At 37.2% G+C, this 22,360-nt stretch overlaps 3 protein-coding genes and 2 pseudogenes across 3 annotated transcripts; all 5 read left to right on the top strand.

Moving 5' to 3' along the window:
- LOC18591293 (cytochrome P450 82C4) lies at nt 3,692-5,735 on the top strand. Its single transcript, XM_007017341.2, has 2 exons — nt 3,692-4,648; nt 4,956-5,735. The coding sequence occupies exons 1-2, from the start codon at nt 3,692-3,694 to the stop codon at nt 5,580-5,582; spliced, it is 1,584 nt and encodes a 527-aa protein (XP_007017403.2). The 3' UTR covers nt 5,583-5,735.
- Nucleotides 5,946-8,416, top strand: LOC18591294 (cytochrome P450 CYP82D47). The gene is made up of 2 exons (XM_007017342.2): nt 5,946-7,243; nt 7,511-8,416. Exons 1-2 carry the CDS (start codon nt 6,284-6,286, stop codon nt 8,132-8,134), a joined length of 1,584 nt encoding a protein of 527 aa, XP_007017404.2. The 5' UTR covers nt 5,946-6,283; the 3' UTR covers nt 8,135-8,416.
- LOC18591295 lies at nt 8,964-11,609 on the top strand (annotated as a pseudogene).
- Nucleotides 12,727-14,640, top strand: LOC18591296 (annotated as a pseudogene).
- LOC108662994 (cytochrome P450 CYP82D47-like) lies at nt 19,920-22,360 on the top strand. The gene is made up of 2 exons (XM_018125356.1): nt 19,920-20,968; nt 21,543-22,360. Exons 1-2 carry the CDS (start codon nt 20,012-20,014, stop codon nt 22,161-22,163), a joined length of 1,578 nt encoding a protein of 525 aa, XP_017980845.1. The 5' UTR covers nt 19,920-20,011; the 3' UTR covers nt 22,164-22,360.

The raw sequence follows: 22,360 nt of genomic DNA on the forward strand, positions 1-22,360 counted from the left end.
GCGAAATATCTGGGACAGTTTATGTCAATCAATATCGCACTCGGTGCTCTCTGACCATTGAGCTGGGTATGGCCCGGCATGCCTCCGTGACCGTGGATGATTATTGTAGCCACGATTTGAACGCTAATATCGAAGAGAGGCAGCTCTGGGGGGCTCTGGCCCTTAGAAGTTTGAACGTAGGATTTGGTAAGACATGGGTCCTGGGTCCATATATACACAACACGTCTTACTGAAAAATAGTGATAATGACCCTATGTATTAATTAACTTGTACGTACTCACAAAAGCGTGACCATTCTCTTAGGACCCCATTATTCAGACTGGCCATGATTGTTCTTCTTCAAATTTACAACGAGCTGTGTCTTACATATTACTCCAGATACATGCAGGGAAGAAGCTACAGGGGACCACCATACTTTGGCTGGTTCTTCCCCATGGACTATAGCTTATAAATTGGATTTGTGAAATTTGTTTACTGGGATTTCTTTTCTTTTGGATTGATTAGCTTAGCCAGGAAACAGAAGAGAAGAACACACTTATCCAATTATACGGAGCATATAGTTCATGTACAAAGTTACAAACATGTGTCGGCAAAATAAGGCTCGTGGTTATAAGTTCTCCATTAACAGCCAATTTGGTTGAGGGCCCCCTCCCCTGTTTTCATGAAAAGGAAACCAAATCTTTCAAAGAAAACGAGGAATAATCTATATAAAGTAACTATACTCAATGATATGGCTGATTAATTGGCATTATTTTCGAAAACCCATATATGCTTTTTGTAATTTAACCTTGTGGTAATTTCGAAATCGAAATTAAAAAAATGAAAAGGATATGATACAGATACCCTGTAATAAGTCACATATGACAGAGTCGTGAATGGAGGCACAAGCTCACAAAAGCCATTTACAAAAAGGCAAACACAACCTTGCCATTGTTAGTTGTCGTGTAAGTGCCCATGCCTCTATCTTCATCACTGGAGGGAAGAAATCAGAAAACGAAATCTTGTACTTTTTCATTTGGATATATGGCGCACAGTCGCTATCAGTCTTTTATTACCCGAGACTTCATTCCTGTGCCCGCCTAAGAAGAAAGAAAAAAGAGGCCCGTCAGATCTAATCTCCGTTCTTGGTGCTGATTACCAGGTGGGGCTCCAATACTGCAAATCGAAATTATTATGGGCCTGTTAATCTCTGCATCCGCCATTAGGCCTTTGGGGTCCAAAGAAAAAAGAAAAGGTGGTGTTGGAAATTGGAACTGGTCCTTGGTTTTGTCGATGATGATTGCATGGTTGTCTGTTGCGTAGAAATTGTGTCTGCCAGCACCCACCGAACCAAAAGCGAAAACTTCCTGACAAAAATTTCCATCATTTCAACCCAAATTTTTTAACTGTTGTCTGCGAAATTTCCATGCGGTTTATCATTACATATATCAATCCTGTTAAAAAAAAAGATCTTTCGGACAAAACACCAACGTACCCTGTTTCCATTTCTTTCTTTGAAGCTTCTTTTTTTGTCTTAAGCTCTCCTCTGCGATTCCCATTTTCCTCTGTTTCCAATGTTTTTAACTTCCTTTTGTGTTTCTCTTCCAACAGTATGCTTTTGGGGTACAAGATAAATTGCAAATTTTGTGTAACCATGTACACCCAGTCCCCAGGAAAATTATATACAATTTTGTTGAGTTATTGTACATATCTTTTTTCAGTGGATTCGTGGTCCCAAATTGAAACATGGATCGCATGCTATCATGGGGGCATTTTAATTTCCTGACCATTCTTTCGTTGTGGCCAATACCGTGAGTTGTAATACGGAAAATTATAATCATCAAATGTAAGGCAAGTGGGGTATATAAATATTGGCTAAGCATTTATTATGTAATCATACCAGAAGGGATACTCTGAATACTGTAAAATTTACAAAAGATCGCGTGACTGATGCTGCGAACACGTCAATATTGGCTAAAAGTTTCATATTTTAATTGCATTGTTCTAAATGTTTCATGCTGCACGCTAATCTGACCTCGTTTGGGAGAAATTTCCATCAAAATGATATAAAGAAACAAAGTTGTTGGTTTAGCTATGCTGCTGGAAGTACCATTGCTCTAGTGCATTTGGGCTTCTTGTCAAAACCTTGTTGGATGGGCTCCACGTCTCCAGAATTTCATTTTTCTTTTTGCATGTGAATGAATAATTTCAGAGCGAAAATTCTTCTGATTCTTGGATGAGTTTGTACCCCTCAGTTGTATACTGTTCAAACAAAGGGGAGCTTTGGTTTATTGTTTTGGACCTGTTCATTGATCAATTATTTCCGCTGAAATGATGAAATCAGTGCTTGCTCTGTTGTGTAACATCAACCTGGCTTAGGCATTTGCTCTGCTTTTGTCTCTATGCCCAAGCTATCATAAAATATGAAGAGAGATTCTCGATGACACCCTTCTTTTAGTGTTAAGTTGTCTGCTAAAGCTCTGTGCCTGAAAAATTGCATGATGGAACTATTGAGAAACTCACAAGCGGCAAATTATAAATTGAATTAATTCTTGATATGTCTCTCAAAGTAAGTCTAGTTTTCCAAACTGCCTATACCCATCACATTAGTCTTTTAATAATTGAAATGCACCGCTGGAGTATTGCATTCAGGATTTAAGAAAAATATGTGAAGAACAGATGACACACAAGTGATGATATGCCTCAGAATATTAAGAAATGTCAGAGTGGCAAGATTCCTGCAATCATGTTTGGTAATTAGCTCTACCCAGGTGGAGGCCAAAGTGCAGTCAGCATGTGTATACCTTAAGACATTAGTACTACAGAGTTTTATATGCAGGGGAGAGTTGACTTTCTTGTGTTATTTCGTTTTATGACATATATGGACAGAGATGTGCCGAACTTACAAGAATTAACAATTCAGCTTGCTGGTCTAAAGGTGAGTTAAAAAGACCTTTAATACATTCTTTAGCTCTTTGCACCATAAGAATATTCAGCAGATAAAGGTATGATTAGTTTCTGCACCAGAAACTAAAACAGAACAGGCGATGGAAGAAACCATGGTAACAATCTTTCTGACCCTAGTGTATAATCTGTAAGGCCCGAGCGAAACAATGCTGAGAGTCTAACATTTTACTGGAATAGTGAGCTACCGTGGGGCTCTGCAGTTTTCTACAAACAATTTTCAGATTATTGGGTCAGTTGCAGTAGGAGGATGTTTAGTCACTCTATTGAAAAACTGAGTGATGAAAACCATCCCAATTCTGCTGCTTTGTTCAGGCTAAGCTGTTGCATGCATGCAAAATTATATTTTAGATATGTTTCGATGGGAATTGAGGGTGATATCTATACTTAATTAAATGCTCTGGGCTTCTTACTCTCTGTAGTCATACACACGCAAATCCATATGGACTTTGAGGATAAAGAGTATGATAACTCTTTGTTATATTTCGTTGATTGGTTAATATCTGTATTTATACAGAAGTTGGGTTGAGTTCGATTGACTATTCCCAAAGGATATCCTAGAATCAATCTTAAGTAATCTTCTTGTGATTGTGATCTTCATAAGAGGAAAAATAAATTGATGAGGGGAAGCCATGTCCCTTGCCAGAAAATGTTGGGCACTGGCACGCATCATGCTGAACTTTAGTCGAGTTGCTGTTGGGCTGAACGTATAAATAGGCATGAATTCTTTTTTGTGAGTTACTGAACCATGGATTCTTTTCTCCAATTAAGTGCCATTGCTGTCTTTCTCACCTTAATCTTTTGCTTCAAGTCATTGCTTGGAAAGCAAAAGACAAATGCAGATGACAAGACTAGAACGGCTCCTCAACCAAAAGGTGCATGGCCAATTCTTGGCCACCTCCACCTATTGGGCGGCAGTGATCAGCTTCTTTACCGAACACTTGGAGCAATGGCTGATGAGTATGGGCCTGCATTTACAATCCGCCTAGGCAGTCGCTGTGCTTTTGTGGTTAGTAGCTGGGAACTAGCAAAAGAATGCTTCACAATTAATGATAAGGCGCTAGCTTCACGTCCTACTACAGTAGCAGCAAAGCACATGGGTTACAATTATGCTGTGTTCGGATTTGCACCTTACAGCCCCTTCTGGCGTGAGATGAGAAAAATTGCAACACTTGAACTTCTCTCAAACCGCAGGCTTGAGATGCTCAAGCATGTTCGCATTTCTGAAGTTGACATGGGAATAAGAGAACTATACAGTTTACGCCATGACAATGGTTCCAGTCCTGTGCTTGTTGAACTTAAACAGTGGTTAGAGGACCTGACACTTAATGTGGTTGTTAGAATGGTGGCTGGGAAACGTTACTTTGGTGCATCTGCTGTCTGTGTTGATGGCGAGGCAAGAAGGTGTCAAAAGGCAATAAAAGAGTTCTTTCGTCTAATTGGTATGTTTGTTGTTTCAGATGCACTTCCACTCCTTTGGTGGTTAGATGTGCATGGTCATGAAAAGGCAATGAAAATGACGGCCAAGGAGTTGGATGATCTACTTGAGGCCTGGCTAAAGGAGCATCGCCAGAGAAGGATCTCTGGTGGAATCAAGGCTGAAGGGGAGCAGGACTTCATTGATGTAATGTTGTCCCTTCAGGAGGAAGGTCACCTCGCAAATTTTCAGTATGATGCAGATATTAGCATCAAGTCTACATGCCTGGTATGTTGGATTTGAAGAAATAGGATAAGTGTGAGTTCAGAGTTTCATTTATAACAGCATTTTTTTGGCCGAAAACTGGACAAGACACCCAATGAGCAGTGGGTTTTACCCAAGAAGGTTCTAATTTGCTTGGTTTTTATTAGAATGGTTCATTTTGGGCCTTCTCTTGGCTGGTGTAGCATGTTGGAGCATTTAATTTTGTGCTTATTGAGAATTAAAATAATTTTTGCAATCTTTATTCCTGATAAGCTTACTTTTGTTAGGCAAGCTTACTTCTCGATTGATATTCTTTTCAATTTTCTTGTAGGCACTTATCCTTGGTGGCACTGATACGACAGCAGGGACACTGACATGGGCCATCTCATTACTTCTGAATAATCCTGAGTTGTTGAAGAAGGCCCAAGAGGAATTGGACCTCCAGGTTGGCCGGGAAAGGTTAGTAGATGAGTCGGATATACAAAATCTAGTGTATCTTCAAGCCATTATCAAAGAAACCTTACGCCTTTATCCAGCTGGTCCTCTGCTGGGACCCCGGGAAGCCATGAACGATTGCACCGTTGCTGGTTATCATGTCCCAGCCGGCACCCGCTTGATAGTAAATGTCTGGAAAATTCAAAGAGATCCAAGAGTATGGTCAAATCCATCTGCATTCGTACCGGAGAGATTTCTCACAAGCCATGCCAATGTTGATGTTAGAGGTCAACAATTTGAACTCATTCCATTCGGCTCAGGAAGACGATCATGCCCTGGTGCATCATTTGCTCTCCAACTTCTTCATTTGACACTTGCTCGTTTTCTCCACGCATTTGAACTATCAACTCCTTTGGATCAGCCTGTTGACATGACCGAGAGCCCAGGTTTAACCATTCCAAAAGCCACCCCATTGGAGGTTCTACTCAAGCCCCGTGTCCCAGCTAATGTCTATGCCTTGTAATCAGGGTATGGAGGATATGGTTGGAGATGCAACTCGAGTAAAATAACACCAACTAGAATGGAATATTTTAGTTGATGTCGTGATATATTCTGTTATATTCAATACTGTGGTTTGAGTTCTGATCATCTTGCTTTTTCTTGTCTTTGTGATGAAAGCCGAAACAATGTTAAAACTTCGAAATTTTATAATTCAATAACTTCATTCGATCACTCTTTTAACTCATTCAGAATAGTCAATGAAGTATTGATGAACACAGAGGGCACAAGGCTGCTCCTGGTTTGCTGCGATGATGTGGGCACCTTCTAAATATAATATAATAAATATAAGAGGTAGTATTAAATAACTGCAGATTGCTATAGTATAATATATGGCTATGTTGACTCTCATGATCAACCTGGCAAATAGCATCGTTTCGCTGTTATATAAATAGAAATGATGATCAAATCAAGATAAGATCTACTCTGGAAACGATCTAACTGATATTCTCAAAGCTTTCAAAATGAATGGGATTGTACGAGGACTTTGGTAGATAGGATTGAACCATCTGAAAGTAGCTCCACATAAAAGATGTAACCAACATGTCAATACTGTCTTATGTTCAACTGATGACATCTTTTTCTTTTTCGAGTAAATTATTTGTGTTGACTAATTCCAAATGTTAAAACACCCCCAAATGTTGTCATCCAACAATCCAAGCCACAATGGATATTGATTCCCTCCTCCCTTACCTAACCAGTAACATTGCCGGAGTCTTTGCTGTACTCCTACTCTCCTGTTTCTTGATCAGGTGGTCTGGAAAATCTTTGAAGGGCCAAAAACCACCGGAAGCTGCTGGTTGGTGGCCTTTAATTGGTCATCTCCATGTATTAGCAGGATCCCAGCTTCCATATTTAGCTCTGGGAGACTTAGCTAACAAGTATGGACCGATATTCACCATCCGAATTGGCTTGCACCCAGCTGTGGTGGTTAGTAGTTCGGAGTTGGCCAAAGAAATATTTACCACCTATGATGTTGCTGTGTCCTCACGCCCCAAACTTACAGTAGGCAATTACCTCGGCTATAACTGTGCCAACTTTGGTTTCAGCCCTTATGGTGCATACTGGCGCGAAATGCGCAAAATAACAGCCTCGGAGCTTTTATCAAACCGGAGGCTTGAGCTATTGAAACATATTAAAGCCTCTGAAGTGGAAAGCTCGGTGAAAGAGCTGTACAAGCTTTGGACCAAGACAAAAGATGAGTCAGGCCATGTTTTGGTTGAGATGAAGCAATGGTTTGGGGAGTTAAACCTGAACGTGATTCTTAGGATGATTGCAGGGAAGAGATTTTTTGGTGCTGGTGTGGCCAGCGACGAGAATGAGGCAAGGCGGTGCAGGAAGGCAATGAGGGAATTCTTTCGTTTGGCAGGATTGTTTGTGGTAAGGGATGCAGTTCCTTTTCTTGGGTGGCTGGATTTGGGTGGACATGAAAAGGCCATGAAGAAAAATGCAAAGGAATTGGATAGTATCATGGAAGAATGGTTGGAGGAGCATCTCAGGAAGAAAGACACTGTTGGCGAAATAGCTAAGGGAGAGCAAGACTTTATTGACGTGCTGCTCTCTGTCCTTGACGGGGTTGACCTTGAAGGATATGATGTTAATACCGTTACCAAAGCAACAGCCATGGTAAGAATTCCTGAACTAGCATTGTTTTTACTTAATTAGTGATTATTTGACCAAAAGGTATCAATAGAATCATCTTATCCCTTAGGGAATCCATTTAATAGCATACCTTAGACCTTCTGACGACCTGAGTTCCCAAATAATCAGGGAGCTAAAGCATGAATTGTTAGGCTCAATCTTCTTTAAAAGAAAATTATAAGAACGAAATTGCTTCGTGTGGTTTAAGTTGCTGTTATGAATGGCACTGACATTATTGTATATTTTCTCCAGACTCTGCTTGTAGGAGGCACTGATACTACAACAGTCACTATAACTTGGGCACTTGCACTATTGCTCAACCACCGCCATGCTTTAGAAAAGGCTCAGGAAGAATTGGACATCCAGATTGGCAGGGAGAGACTAGTAAATGAAGCAGACATTGATAAGCTAGTCTACCTCCAAGCCATCGTAAAGGAATCACTACGTTTGTATCCTGCTGGACCACTCTCAGGTGCACGCGAATTCACTGAAGACTGCACAATAGGTGGTTACCATGTGCCCAAAGGCACCCGGCTGATAGTAAACCTTTGGAAAATCCAAACAGATCCGCAATTTTGGTTCGATCCATTAGAGTTCAAGCCTGAGAGATTTATCACCAGCCACCTGGACGTTGATGTTAAGGGTCAGCATTTTGAGCTCATACCATTCGGTGCTGGTAGAAGACTGTGCCCGGGGATAAATTTTGGCCTGCAAATGACACATCTGGTGCTGGCCCGCTTGCTCCATGCTTTCGACATCTGGACTCCATCAAATGAGCCTGTGGACATGACTGGCAGTCCAGGACTAACAAACATCAAAGCCACACCTCTTGAAGTTCTTGTCAAACCACGCTTGTCCCCTAATCTCTGTCAGTAATCATCTTGATGTGTAATCCACAGCTATAGCTTTCATTACTTTAACTAAAGTTGATACAGAATAGATTTTCCTTAAGATAAGATAAGGTAATCATGGATTTGCAATGGAAAGAACAACCACTCCGTGCGAATCCTTGACTGCAATCAATTGAAGGCTTTCTTTCCATTGAATAAGCTGCCACCAGTTGGTGCCTCTGTTCCTTGTAATTTGTATGCTTTGTTACTGTACTACTAGCTTCCTCTGCTTTATTTCACATGATTACAACTGGCATTTCTTGATAAATTTCCCTGAAATTCAGCCTCCAAAGGATTAATTAGAACATAAAGGAAATCCAACATACAGACAAGAGACATCACTAAGATTCATTTAAAATCTTCTGCTGGTGTCCTACTCTGACTTTTCAGCAGGCATCTTTGTCATATTTTGTCCACTTCTCAAAAATTATTAAAAAGTCATAATCACTGGACTCTTTTCCTTTTGACTGCAAGCTATATACAATATGAATGGAGTTGGGAAAATTTTAGTTTCCCATGTTTGTCTTCTTGTGAATTTTCCACCTGCAGATCTTAGCAAACTATAAACCGACAGAAAACGATGTTCACCACTCACCCGTGCTCACTACGCTATTGCTTGTAGCTGTGGGTCAATGAAAAGATCAGAAGGTATCATAATTGGCCACTAAACCCCATTTTCTATTGTTTTCTCCAATCAGTTCCGGTCTACGGCAGCGACTATATAAAAGTAAATTCCAAGCCCCAAAATCAGGATCCATAGTTGAGACAAATGCTATAAACTGGAAACTTGTGAAATCACTGATATTATCGACCTAATGATCTTTTCTTCAAAAACTGGTCAATGGACATCTCATAAAATGCAAAGACCTCAAGTTGTCCAATTTGAGGATGCTGGCTCTTTCGTTGCTTAAATGGAATATTCAATCTAATTGGTGAACTACAAAACCTTGTTGCCATTGACTTCTATAGAAATATTAATCACTGCCGGATTATTAGATTACAAGAAGACCTGATACAGGATTTGACAAGCTTTCTGAAGTGTGCCAAGGACATCTGAGATGCATATCAGCGGGATGGTATAATTATGCACCTCTGGATTTCCTTCCAGAGGATTTCCTTCTGGCTGACAGAAGCACCTCTCTGTTTGGTCTAGTAGCCACTCTATTCTTTTCTTACTATCTGTTTCTTAGGTCAAGAATTGCCAAGAGAAAAAATTATGCGCCCCTAGCTAGAGGGGCATGGCCCATAATTGGCCACCTTCACTTGTTGAGAGGACCAAAGCTTCCTCATTTAACACTTGGAGACATGGCTGAAAAATATGGTCCTATCTATGCCATCCGGTTAGGGGTGCACCCAGCTTTGGTGGTGAGTTCTTGGGAGATTCTTAAGGAAATATTCACAAACCATGATGTGGCTGTTGCCTCCCGCCCCAAAATGACAGCTGCAAAACACTTGGCCTACGACTATGCCATGTTTGGGTTCTCACCCAACGGTCCATACTGGTGTGAAATGCGCAAAATAGTCAATTTAGAGCTACTCTCAAACCATAGACTCGAGCTGCTCAAGCACGTTCGAGTCTCTGAAGTGGAGACATCATTGAAAGAGCTCTACAAACTGTGGACTGAAAAAAGGGATTCTTCAAACCATGCTTTAGTTGAAATGAAACAATGGTTTGGAGACTTGGCCTTGAATGTGATCTTTAGGATGGTTGCCGGGAAGAGGTATTTTGGAACTGGTTTAAAGGGTCATGACAAGGAGGCCAGGCGGTGCCAAAGGGCGCTGAGGGAATGGTTTCATTTGTTTGGGGTATTTGTGTTTAAGGATGCTGTTCCTTTACTTGGGTTTTTGGATTTGGGTGGGCAAGAAAAGGCCATGAAGGAGACTGCCAAAGAAATGGATAGTATTGCTAGTGAATGGTTAAGGGAACATAAGCAGAAGAGAGCCTTGGGGGAGGCTAAAGAGCAAGACTTCATGGATGTTTTGCTTTCTCTTGTCGAAGCTGAAAGTACTAATCCAAACCTCTCAGGTTGGGATGCCGATACTATCAACAAAACAACCTGCTTGGTTTGTATTCTATCCTCATCCCTAAATTTGGTCTACTTTTTGCTTTTTTCTCTAACTGGTATTGTCCAGTTGACTGTTTGCAAAGAAATACTTGTGATGTTTAATCAATTGGGATAATTATATAGTAATGGCATGGGAGGTAGAGAAAGTGGTTTTATTAAGATGAAATTACTTCTTTTTCATTTATTTTTGGTGAGTTATGCCATGAAAATAGCTTCTTCTTCTTCCTCTTGTCCTTTTCTCTCTTCCTCTTTTTGTTTCAATATAACTTAGTAAATAAGAAAAAGACTGCTCAGTATCAACTTGTTACTACCATTGAACCATATTATCTGAAGGAGGCACTTGCACGTGCAGAGTTGCATCAAGTTCCTGCCTATGTCTTCCTTTTTCGGCTCAATGATCTCCCCAGGCCTCTAGTCATCCCATTGAGCAACGGTCCCAGTGGAGGGGCTTGAAATTGAGGCCCTTGGAAACTTAACTTTGCATGTACGGGCTCAGTAGCCCAAAATAACTCTTGGTCTTCGCCTCTTTGGTGTGACATAGAATTGATTGGTCTGAAATGATTTTGCTTTGCAGAGTTTGATTGGCGGAGGTAGTGACACCACCAAGGTCACCTTAATATGGGCACTTTCACTATTGTTAAACAACCGCCATTGCTTGAAGAAGGTACAAGAAGAGCTAGACATCCATGTAGGCAAAGAAAGGCTACTAATGATTCAGATCTTAGCAACTTGATATATCTCCAAGCTGTAGTGAAAGAGACATTACGCCTGTACCCTCCTGCCCTTCTTTTCCCACGCCTCTGCACTCAGGACATCGCCCTAAATGGTTATGATGTCTCTAAAGGCACTTGGATTTTCTTGAATCTTTGGAAGATTCAAACCGACCCCCGCGTTTGGTCTGATCCATACGAATTCAATTCAGAGAGATTTTTAACAAGCCATAAGGATGTTGATGTGAGGGGACGGCACTTCGAAATGATCCCATTTGGTTGTGGCAGAAGGGTGTGCCCTGGAATTTCTTTTGGTCTCCAAGTGTTGAACTTGACATTGGCTGGTTTATTACATGGATTCGACATCTCCACCCCATCAAATGCAAGGGTTGATATGACAGAGAGTCCTGGTCTGACGAGTATCAAAGCCGCCCCTTTTGAAGTTCTCATCACCCCTCGTCTTTCTGCTAACATTTATGGATGATTCAGTCATGCAATATAAACAGAGACAGAGACAGAGACAGAGACAGAGGAGGAATGCATTTTTACTTATGTTTCTTTGATTATATCTATGCAGCTGTCATGCTTTGGACTTTGGAAGGAGGGTACATCACCAAAAGATTTCATTGCAAAACTGTTTCTGACAATAAAGAGTCGATTTTTCTATTGAGAAAATATTGCTGCATATTAGTAATAGAAATTGAATGATAAAATTGCTAAAATTAATTTCCGATTTAAAAGAAATTAAAGGTAACTAAAACACTACAGTGGTTTAATTAACTTTCTTTAATTGCTTTTATATTATTAGCATATAGAAAGAAAATAGTTGATACCGTATTTGATGTCAATATATATTTGTTTGATTGATTGAGAAGAAAAACTCATGTATAATAATGATTAATTAGATAAAATTTAAAGAGAATCAAATGAATAATGAGGTTTTAACCTAAAAGGATTGACAATTTAATCATATTAATTATAAGATTTACAAAAGGGGGCCAAATCGAAAAGTCTTGGGGGACCAAACTAGAACTTTATCTTTCTCTTATATAAGAAAAATTACCAAATATATTATTAAGTTTGACTATTAATTTATTTTTTATAATTGAGAAAGTAACAAAAAATTAAGTATTTGGGCATATTTTCCACACCATACACTTAAAACATTTCTATAGCTGAAATTAAGACTATCAATAATCGAATTGCGGTTTATAATATCTATTTAATACTATTAATTTATGGGTTATAATTGAGAAAGGAAAAAAAGTAACTAGCTGGGCAATAGTTGTACACACCATCCACCCCAGAACATTTTTATCACTGAAATTAAGATTATCAATAATAAATATTTTTTTCTTAGCAATAAATAAATTCAAATGATTATTGACCATGGAATTACAAAAATAAATTAATTTTGTGCATATTTTTTGTGAAGTCGATGCTTTTACAAATTCACTTATCTACATTGAATTGAATTGAATTGAGATATTTTTTGCATGATGGTAGGATGAGAAGATTACATGAATGTTGTTTTCAATTTATAGTCGTAAATTAATAGACATGAGATTTAATCGCTACCCCTAAATTCTTTTCCAAAAAAAATCCCAAGTCTAGCTTTAATTACTTCACGTTGATAGTAATAAAGAACTTGACATGTGTGACGTTGCTTGGAAATTTGCTGCCTAAAATTTATATCTATCGTGCTGCTTGGGGATGACCTTCAGATGTATCCAGTTGCTTGGAAATTGTTGAGGTGCCCAACCTAAAGTTCTATCCGGTCAAGGCACGTTAATTAATGGTTGCCCGAGGTGTCACGTCGGGTCTGGAGATAGAAGAACGTGATACGCGACGAGCTTTCAGGATCCAATAATACAAAGACATTGAATCTAGCTCAATGGAAGTAGATAAATATCAATGTCCTTAGCAAATGCTAGCCACATATCTTTAGATACCACACCCATCTATACAGACTAATCATTTGCTTCTTAATGGCTTCTCTTCTGCCTCATCTGAGCACTTTTGTGGCTGGACTAGCGGCGATCCTTCTCCTTTTCTTCTATCTCTTACGATGGTCGAGAGTTACTCAAAGCGAAAAAAGGGCACCCCAAGCTGCAGGTGCATGGCCCGTAATTGACCACTTACGATTGTTAGGAGGACCGCAGCTTCCTCACGTAACATTGGGAGCGTTGGCCGAAAAATATGGTCCTGTCTACTCCATTCGGATAGGAATTCACCCAGGATTGGTGGTGAGTAGTTAGGAGATAGCCAAAGAGGTATACACCAATTATGATGTGGCTGTCACCAATCGTCCAAGAATGATAGCCGCAGAGCACTTGGGTTTCAACTATGCCATGGCTGGGGTCGCACCCTATGGTTCATACTGGCGTGAAATGCGTAAAATAATCAACTTCGCGCTGCTCTCGAACCGTAGACTCGAAATACTCAAGCAGCTTCGAGTATCCGAAGCACAAGTCTCAGTAAAAGAGCTATACAAAACTTGGTCCAAAAGAAACAATGGCTTAGGCCATGTTTTAGTTGAAATGAAGCAATGGTTTGGGGACTTGACCTTGAATGTGATAGTTAGGATGGTTGCTGGCAAGAGGTACTTCGGTTCGGGTGCAAAGGGTTATGACAAAGAGGCCAGACGGTGCCAAAGGGCGATGAGGGAATGGTTTCATTTGTTAGGGGTGTTTGCCTTGAAGGATGCTGTTCCTTTTCTTGGGTTTCTGGATTTGGGTGGGCATGAAAAGGCCGTGAAGGAGACAGCTAAGGAATTGGAGAGTATTGCTAGTGAATGGTTGAAGGAGCATAAGCAGAAGAGGGCCTCGGGTGGGGCCAAAGATCAAGACTTCATGGATGTTTTGCTTTCTCTCCTCGAGGGTACAAACCTTGCAGCAGAATTCGATGTTGACACAATTAACAAAGCCAACTGTTTGGTATGCACTTTTCTTTCTTTCTTTTTTGTGTAAGAGCATTCGGCCCCAATACATAGACCCAAATTAATTGCAACCTATAATCCTTTCCATTCCCTACACATACTCTCAAGAAAAAACGTTTGCTTTTTGCAGAGTATGATTACAGGAGGAAGTGACACCCCTAAGGTTACTCTAACATGGATACTCTCCTTATTGTTGAACAATCTTCATTGGTTGAGAAAAGTTCAGGAAGAGCTAGACATTCACGTGGGCAAAGAAAGACTAGTGAACGAATCAGATCTTAGCAAGTTAGAGTGCCTTCAAGCCGTAGTCAAAGGACATTACGCCTACATCCTCCAGTACTTCTCTTCCCACGGTTCTGCACTGATGAAATCATCGTAAGTGGTTATCATGTCCCTCGAGACAGCTGGATATTCTTAAACCTTTGGAAGATCCAAACTGATCCACGGGTCTGGTCGGATCCTTTAGAATTCATGCCAGAAAGATTCCTGACAACCAATAAAGATTTCGATGTTGGGGGTGATCAATACTTTGAGTTGATCCCATTTGGTTTTGGTAGAAGGGTTTGCCCTGGAATGTCTTTTGGCCTTCAGATGGTACACGTGACGTTGGCTAGCTTGTTGCAGGCGTTCGACATCTCCACTCCTTCAAATGCAATGGTGGATATGACTGAAGGAGCTGGACTATCGAACATGAAAGCCACCGCACTCGACGTTCTTGTTAGACCTCGCCTTCCTTCTAAAATTTATGAATAATAAGTAATTAAATTGGCTCTGAGCAGTTCTACTTCTAACTAATATGCTTCATAAAAGTTGTACACACAAATTTCTACTTGAAATTATGATACAAATATAAATATTTGATGTGGGTGATAATTTTTTCATTTCGTCTTTAAAAGTCACGAATTCAGACTTAATTTTGATATGATCTTCACGAGTTGAAGTTATGAATTCAGATTTAGTCTTGATCTTCATGAGTTGAACTAACTTTGGTGGTGTTTGATCTTGATGAATTATGAGACAAATATAAATATTTAAAGTGAGTGATATTTTTTGAAAATATAAATTTTTGATTATGAACTCCATCGCTTCAAGGATTTGGGTGACTTGATCTCGATCACATCTTGGTTACTTGATTCGAACTTCATTATCGTTTGATCTTTACTTCAGAAATCTTCTACTCTCTTTTTTTTGAAATGTTCTCAATCTTCGAATGTCTCTCAATCTTCAAATGCTTCTAAATAAATTAAAATGGCAAATGCTAAGTGAGAGACTTTGATGAGAACGTAGTCTCTTCGAATGCTTCCAAATAAATTATAATGATTTATTGAAAGTTTTTTGATTGGCTGAACTTTGAGTTTTTGAATTTTGATTGGCCGAAGTAAGTTATTAGCTCTAAATTATCTTAATTTAGTTAGAGATAAATTAAATAATTAAATTTGATTTTATCTCTAAATTAACATAATTATTAGAGATAAATTAAATGATCAATAATTAAATTTTGATTGGTCAAAAAAATGAATATTATCTCTAAATTACTTTGATTTATTTAAAGACAAATTGGATAATCAACAACTAAATTTTGATTGGTCTAATTTAAATATTATCTTAAGAGATAAATATATGACACATAAGTAAATTGATTCAACTATGTGTTTTTGAAATAATTCAACTAATAAATTAATTATTTTATAATTAATTATGTGATTATGACATCATCAAATTCATATGGCAACACGTAATTGGCACATAATTTTTTCTCCTTCTTTATAAAAATTGTTCTCTTCCCCTAATTCGGATGGTGGAGCAATTTTTGATGAATTCTAATAGTTTTTTCCCCCAAGTTTTCATAACATAATGTGAAATAAGTAAATTAAAAATGATATAATATTTTAAAAAAATTTAATTTTTTTATTTTTTATTAAATTCAATCAATGTCAATATTAATAAAAACAAATACTCAAAATATTATTTATTATTTTTATTTCATATCAATTAATATAACGTATTAACATATTATAATAAATCATAATATTTTAATTTAAATATTAATGTGAAAAATGGGACGCTCATTATAATATGTTAAACATGTTAATTATAATATGGCAAACTATAAGCAGTCAAAAGAGCCAAGGGCGGCCCAATAAGCTTAAAGGTCTAAAGCGATTATCATATATTTTTTAAATGACTAATATAAATCATTAATCAAAAAATTTAATTTAAATAAATAAATTATTACATAAAATAAAGATAATATAATAATATCATATAAATTTTAAATTAAAATAAAAAAATCAGTAAATATTAGAACAATAGTACTTAATTGTTGAATATTTATTACAAAACATAAATAAAGCTTATGGTTTTATAAAGATAATAACATAACAGACTTCTTATTTATTCTTTAAAGGAAAATTGATGTTAACAAGAAAAAGGAAGAAAAAGCATATGAGAAAAGAATAATTCCAAAGTAGATATTATATATTGAAAAAATATTTGATTTTATATAAAAGAAAAAAAATAGTTGTTGAAATTTATTGAATATGTTAATTGAAAATAGGAGAAATAAGTAAAAAAAAAAGTTGTTAGAAATGATTAAATATATATGACTGTTAGTTGATTGGAAATAAGAGAAGTAATTGAGAATTAATAGCATTCTATAAATTAAAAACTAATAAAAAATTAAAATTTGTTAAGCACATAATTAGAAAAGTGAGAAAATAGATAATTTTATTAATTATTAATTATTTTTATATACTTTTAAATTTTTATATATTTTTAATATAATTAATTATTTTATAAAATTATAAAATTTTCTCAAATTTGGGACCTCTCTAAATTGAGGGCCTAAAGCCCTTGCTTGGGTAGCTTTACCCAAGGACCGACCTTGAAAAGAGCTTAACATCATGAAGAAGAAAGACGAAGAAAAGAAAAAAGTATTTAAGAGATCGCTGATTAAAGTATGTTTAGAATTATATTTTCATAATTTGAATATAAAAACTTTAAATTATTCGTATTTCTTTAACTTTTATTTAAACCTGATACTCTTTCAATAATTTTAATAATTTTAATAATTTAATTTTGAGTTACCGAAATTTCATATTTTGATAATGTATTTAATCATTTCTTTAAAAATTTTTATAGTATAAAACGAGATGTTTAATTTGATGCTAATGGCTTGGTTAAGGACACCTCCAAGCCATCGTAAAGGAATCACTACGTTTGTATCCTGCTGGACCACTCTCAGGTGCACGCGAATTCACTGAAGACTGCACAATAGGTGGTTACCATGTGCCCAAAGGCACCCGGCTGATAGTAAACCTTTGGAAAATCCAAACAGCACCGCAATTTTGGTGCGATCCATTAGAGTTCAAGCCTGAGAGATTTATGACCGGCCACTTGGACGTTGATGTTAAGGGTCTGCATTTTGAGCTCATACCATTTGGTGCTTGTAGAAGACTGTGCCCGGGGATAAATTTTGGCCCGCAAACGACACATCTGGTGCTGGCCCTCTTGCTCCATGCTTTCGACATCTGGACTCCATCAAATGAGCCTGTGGACATGACTGGCAGTCCAGGACTAACAAACATCAAAGCCACCCCTCTTGAAGTTCTTGTCAAACCACGCTCGTCTCCTAATCTCTATCCGTAATCATCTTGATGTGTGATCCACAGCTACAGCTATAGCTTTCATTTCATTTCAGTATGAAATGAGATATTTAATTTGGCATCAATAGCTTGGTTAGAGATTTTTTATGTTAAGAGAATTAAAGTCTCAAAATAAGTTTATTAATATTAAAAATCTAAAAATTTATATATTTTTATAATGATTTTTAAATTTTTAACTTTTAAAAATTGAAAATTTTATGTTTTTTTTAATCGAAACAAATTTTAACATTGTAGTATGATATGTATACTTCAATTTGGTCTTGTGAGTAATAAGGAGGGAAGGAATATGGAGCAGGGACTATTAAGAAAGGAGCAGTGTCAGATTGGCTGCGGTGTCCCGCGACCCCAGGGTCGCAGATCCACATGCAACTCTTCCCTTGGCCCTATATTCATTTTAAAATTTTGCACTGTTTTTTTCCTCATGCGCACTTAGTCCAATAGATTCAAAATAGTGATTTTTTGGGTTAAGAGTTATAAGTGATCGAAATAAGTCAAATGATCATAAAAATTTAAAATTTCAAAATTTATAAAAATTTATTTTTAATTATTTTAAAAATTATTCTTGACTTATATTCAACCTATTTTGCTAGAAATTTTAAAAAATTAAGCAATTTAAATTTTAGTAAATTTTTATATAATAAATATTTATTTGATAAATTATTTTCAAATTAGCATATTTTGAAAAACTTTATTAAAAATATTCAAATTAAATTTTAATTTGTATTTAAAGCAGATTCATCCAACCTCATATTGTTATTGATTTTGTACTATAATCTATGTGTTTCTAAATTCTGAATGTTTTATATATTTATAAATTATTAAAAAAATTAAATTGATTTTCGATCAGCGAAAGAGGTGGTACACTTTAAATGTCTTAGAATGACTAGTAGAGAGCCATAATTCCTTTTGATAAGTTAGCAATGTTGGTTTCTAATTCTGAGGATTTTGAATTAATAGGCATCAAGAGATTTTTGATTCTTTATCCTTTGGATTCGGTTTAGCGAATCAGGTAAGTGACTAATATCTCTTAAGTGTTTTCATACCCTAAAAGTTAGCCTCAATGTGAATTTGTGCATGAGATATGATATTTTATCTTATGATTTATTAAAATTGAATTGAGCATGTAAAATGTATATGTATATGAGTTTTATATGTTGGATTTAGAATGTGGTTTATGCAAAGTGTGATTTCTGATTTTGAAATTTGTATATGACTTTGTATAATGTATGAATATATGTTTTTCGTGAATATAACATAAATATTTAGCTTGAAACAAATATACTTTTGATGTGTATGAGATATGCTTGACAAAATTGATATACAGTTTTATAAAATTTGGGTAATCTAAAAATATATGTTTCTGTTTTGTCTCCTAATATGGCTATGCTCTGACCCTGTTAATGGAGGTTAAATGTTGGCCATGTTGACATGTATTTTGTGATTAAAGATCGATCTCCCAATCGCACCACCGGTTACATAATAGTGGTATTTGTAATATCTGTTCAGTACAACCAATAGTTGCTTTTGATATATTTTTGACCGGTGCCACCGAGGTTAATTGTGATTTTATTTCTGATCTATGCCACAGGGATTAAATGTGATCGTAGCATGTTACAAAAGGCTACTAAAATTTAAATATCTGTAAACCATGTTTGTTTTGTTATCTGAAAGTAGAAATATTGAAATATATGATTTTGAATGAGATTATCCAAAATTTTATTTTGATACTTATATATGTATTAATAATTTTGCTCTAAATGTTTTAAGTATGCTTAATCTGACTGAAAAGATGTTAGTTACTAACTGAGTAGTTATACTCATTCTTATAATCCTTATCATTTTTACAGATTTCAACACGTATTCATGCGTGGGGATTAGATTTGTTAGATGAGAGCTTTTGTTAGCAAGATTAGTACATGTCTTTTGACATTTATAAGTTTTGATGTAAGTTTTTGGTTTTTAGTTTGTAAAGAGATGATAACTAGTTGTGAAATTTGTACCTTTTGGAAGATTATATATATTGTATTATTTGAAGATTTGAGGTTTAGTAAAGTCTAAAAATTTAAAGAGATTTTGGAGTAATTGTATTTAGTTTAGTAAGATGTGGTTGCCTTACATGCTTATGAGATTCATCTCATGAGTATGTGGTGTCTGTTAGTTTCAAAAACTTTGGGTATCGGGCGTGACAAAAATACTATGAAAATTTGGAAAACGATATCTGGCGTGGAGGCAACATAATTTATTGATTATCAATAGTTTTATGTAGCTCCTTAATCTTTAACTAATGATCATGAGAATTCTAAATCTGGTTTTTTTATTATTTAGTAGCTAAATCTGGACCGCATAATTAAATGAGTTAAATATAAACATTTTTTATATGACAAATTTGTTGGGCCGAGGCCAAGCAGAAAGAGATAAACCTCATCGGAATCAACTATATTTGACCTGAAAGCCAATACGCAAGAGACTAGAAAATTTGCTTCCATGGATTTCCTTCTGGCTGACAGAAGCACCTGTGTATTTGGTCTAGTAGCCATTCTATTCTTTTCTTACTATCTGTTTCTTAGGTCAAGAATTGCCAAGAGCAAAAATTATGCGCCCATAGCTAGAGGGGCAATGCCCATAATTGGCCACCTTCCATTGTTGAGAGGACCAAAGCTTCCTCATTTAACACTTGGAGACATGGCTGAAAAATATGGTCCTATCTATGCCATCCGGTTAGGGGTGCATCCAGCTTTGGTGGTGAGTTCTTGGGAGATTCTTAAGGAAATATTCACAAACCATGATGTGGCTGTCGCCTCCCGCCTCAAAGTGACGTCTGCAAAACACATGGGCTACGACTATGCCATGTTTGGGTTCTCACCCTACGGTCCATACTGGCGTGAAATGCGCAAAATAGTCAATTTAGAGCTACTCTCAAACCATAAACTCGAGCTACTCAAGCACGTTCGAGTCTCTGAAGTGGAGACATCATTGAAAGAGCTCTACAAACTGTGGGCTGAAAAAAAGGATTCTTCAAACCATGCTTTAGTTGAAATGAAACAATGGTTTGGAGACTTGGCATTGAATGTGATCTTTAGGATGGTTGCCGGGAAGAGGTATTTTGGAACTGGTTTAAAGGGTCATGACAAGGAGGCCAGGCGGTGTCAAAGGGCGCTGAGGGAATGGTTTCATTTGTTAGGGGTATTTGTGTTAAAGGATGCTGTTCCTTTACTTGGGTTTTTGGATTTGGGTGGGCAAGAAAAGGCCATGAAGGAGACTGCCAAAGAAATGGATAGTATTGCTAGTGAATGGTTAAAGGAACATAAGCAGAAGAGAGCCTTGGGGGAGGTTAAAGAGAAAGACTTCATGGATGTTTTGCTTTCTCTCGTCGAAGCTGAAAGTACTAATCCAAACCTCTCAGGTTGGAATGTGGATACTATCACCAAAACAACCTGCTTGGTTTGTATTCTATCCTTATCCCTAAATTAGGTCTTCTTTTTGCTTTTTTCTCTAACTGGTATTGTGCGGTTGACTGTTTGCAAAGAAATACTTATGATGTTTAATCAATTGGGATAATTATATAGTAATGGCATGGGAGGTAGAGAAAGTGGTTTTATTAAGATGAAATTACTTCTTTTTCATTTATTTTTGGTGAGTTATGCCATGAAAATAGCTTCTTCTTCTTCTTGTCCTTTTTCTCTTTTCCTCTTCTTGTTTCAATATAACTTAGTAAATAAGAAAAAGACTGCTCAGTATCAACTTGTTACTACCATTGAACCATTTTATCTGAAGAAGGCACTTGCACGTGCAGAGTTGCATCAAGTTCCTGCCTATGTCTTATTTTTTCGGCTCAATGATCTCACCAGGCCTCTGGTCATCACATTGAGCAACGGTCCCGGTAGGAGGGCTTGAAATTGAGGCCCTTGGAAACTTAACTTTGCATGTACAGGCTCAGTAGCCCAAAATAACTCTGGGTCTTCGCCTCTTTGGTGTGACATAGAATTGATTGGTCTGAAATGATTTTGCTTTGCAGAATTTGATTGGAGGAGGCAGTGACACCACCAAGGTCACCTTAATATTGGCACTTTCACTATTGTTAAACAACCGCCATTGCTTGAAAAAGGTACAAGAAGAGCTAGACATCCATGTAGGCAAAGAAAGGCTAGTAAATGATTCAGATCTTAGCAACTTGATATATCTCCAAGCTGTAGTGAAGGAGACATTACGCCTGTACCCTCCTGCCCTTCTTTTCCCACGCCTCTGCACTCAGGACATCACCCTAAATGGTTACCATGTCTCTAAAGGCACTTGGATTTTCTTGAATCTTTGGAAGATTCAAGCCGACCCCCGCGTCTGGTCTGATCCATACGAATTCAAGCCAGAGAGATTTTTATCAAGCCATAAGGAAGTTGATGTGAGGGGACGGCACTTCGAAATGATCCCATTTGGTTGTGGCAGAAGGGTGTGCCCTGGAATTTCTTTTGGTCTCCAAGTGTTGAACTTGACATTGGCTGGTTTATTACATGGATTCGACATCTCCACCCCATCAAATGCAAGGGTTGATATGACAGAGAGTCCTGGTCTGACGAGCATCAAAGCCACCCCTCTTGAAGTTCTCATCACCCCTCGTCTTTCTCCTAACAGTTATGGATGATTCAGTCATGCAATATAAACACAGAGAGAGAGAGAGAAAGAGACAGAGACAGAGAAGGAATGCATTTTTACTTGTGTTTCTTTTATTATATCTATGCAGCTGTCATGCTTTGGACTTTGGAAGGAGGGTACATCATCAAAAGTTTTCATTGCAAAACTGTTTCTAACAATAAAGAGTCCATCTTTCTATCGAGAAAA

This window comes from Theobroma cacao, chromosome 8, assembly GCF_000208745.1.
Source record: "Theobroma cacao cultivar B97-61/B2 chromosome 8, Criollo_cocoa_genome_V2, whole genome shotgun sequence".
Lineage (NCBI taxonomy): Eukaryota > Viridiplantae > Streptophyta > Magnoliopsida > Malvales > Malvaceae > Theobroma > Theobroma cacao.

Excerpts from the sequence above, each read along its gene's own strand:
- LOC18591293 (XM_007017341.2), top strand. The coding sequence starts at position 3,692 with ATGGATTCTTTTCTCCAATTAAGTGCCATTGCTGTCTTTCTCACCTTA. Across the intron at positions 4,649-4,955 it reads GCATCAAGTCTACATGCCTG|GCACTTATCCTTGGTGGCAC; the intron begins GTATGTTGGATT and ends ATTTTCTTGTAG.
- LOC18591294 (XM_007017342.2), top strand. The coding sequence starts at position 6,284 with ATGGATATTGATTCCCTCCTCCCTTACCTAACCAGTAACATTGCCGGA. Across the intron at positions 7,244-7,510 it reads TTACCAAAGCAACAGCCATG|ACTCTGCTTGTAGGAGGCAC; the intron begins GTAAGAATTCCT and ends TATTTTCTCCAG.
- LOC108662994 (XM_018125356.1), top strand. The coding sequence starts at position 20,012 with ATGGATTTCCTTCTGGCTGACAGAAGCACCTGTGTATTTGGTCTAGTA. Across the intron at positions 20,969-21,542 it reads TCACCAAAACAACCTGCTTG|AATTTGATTGGAGGAGGCAG; the intron begins GTTTGTATTCTA and ends TTTGCTTTGCAG.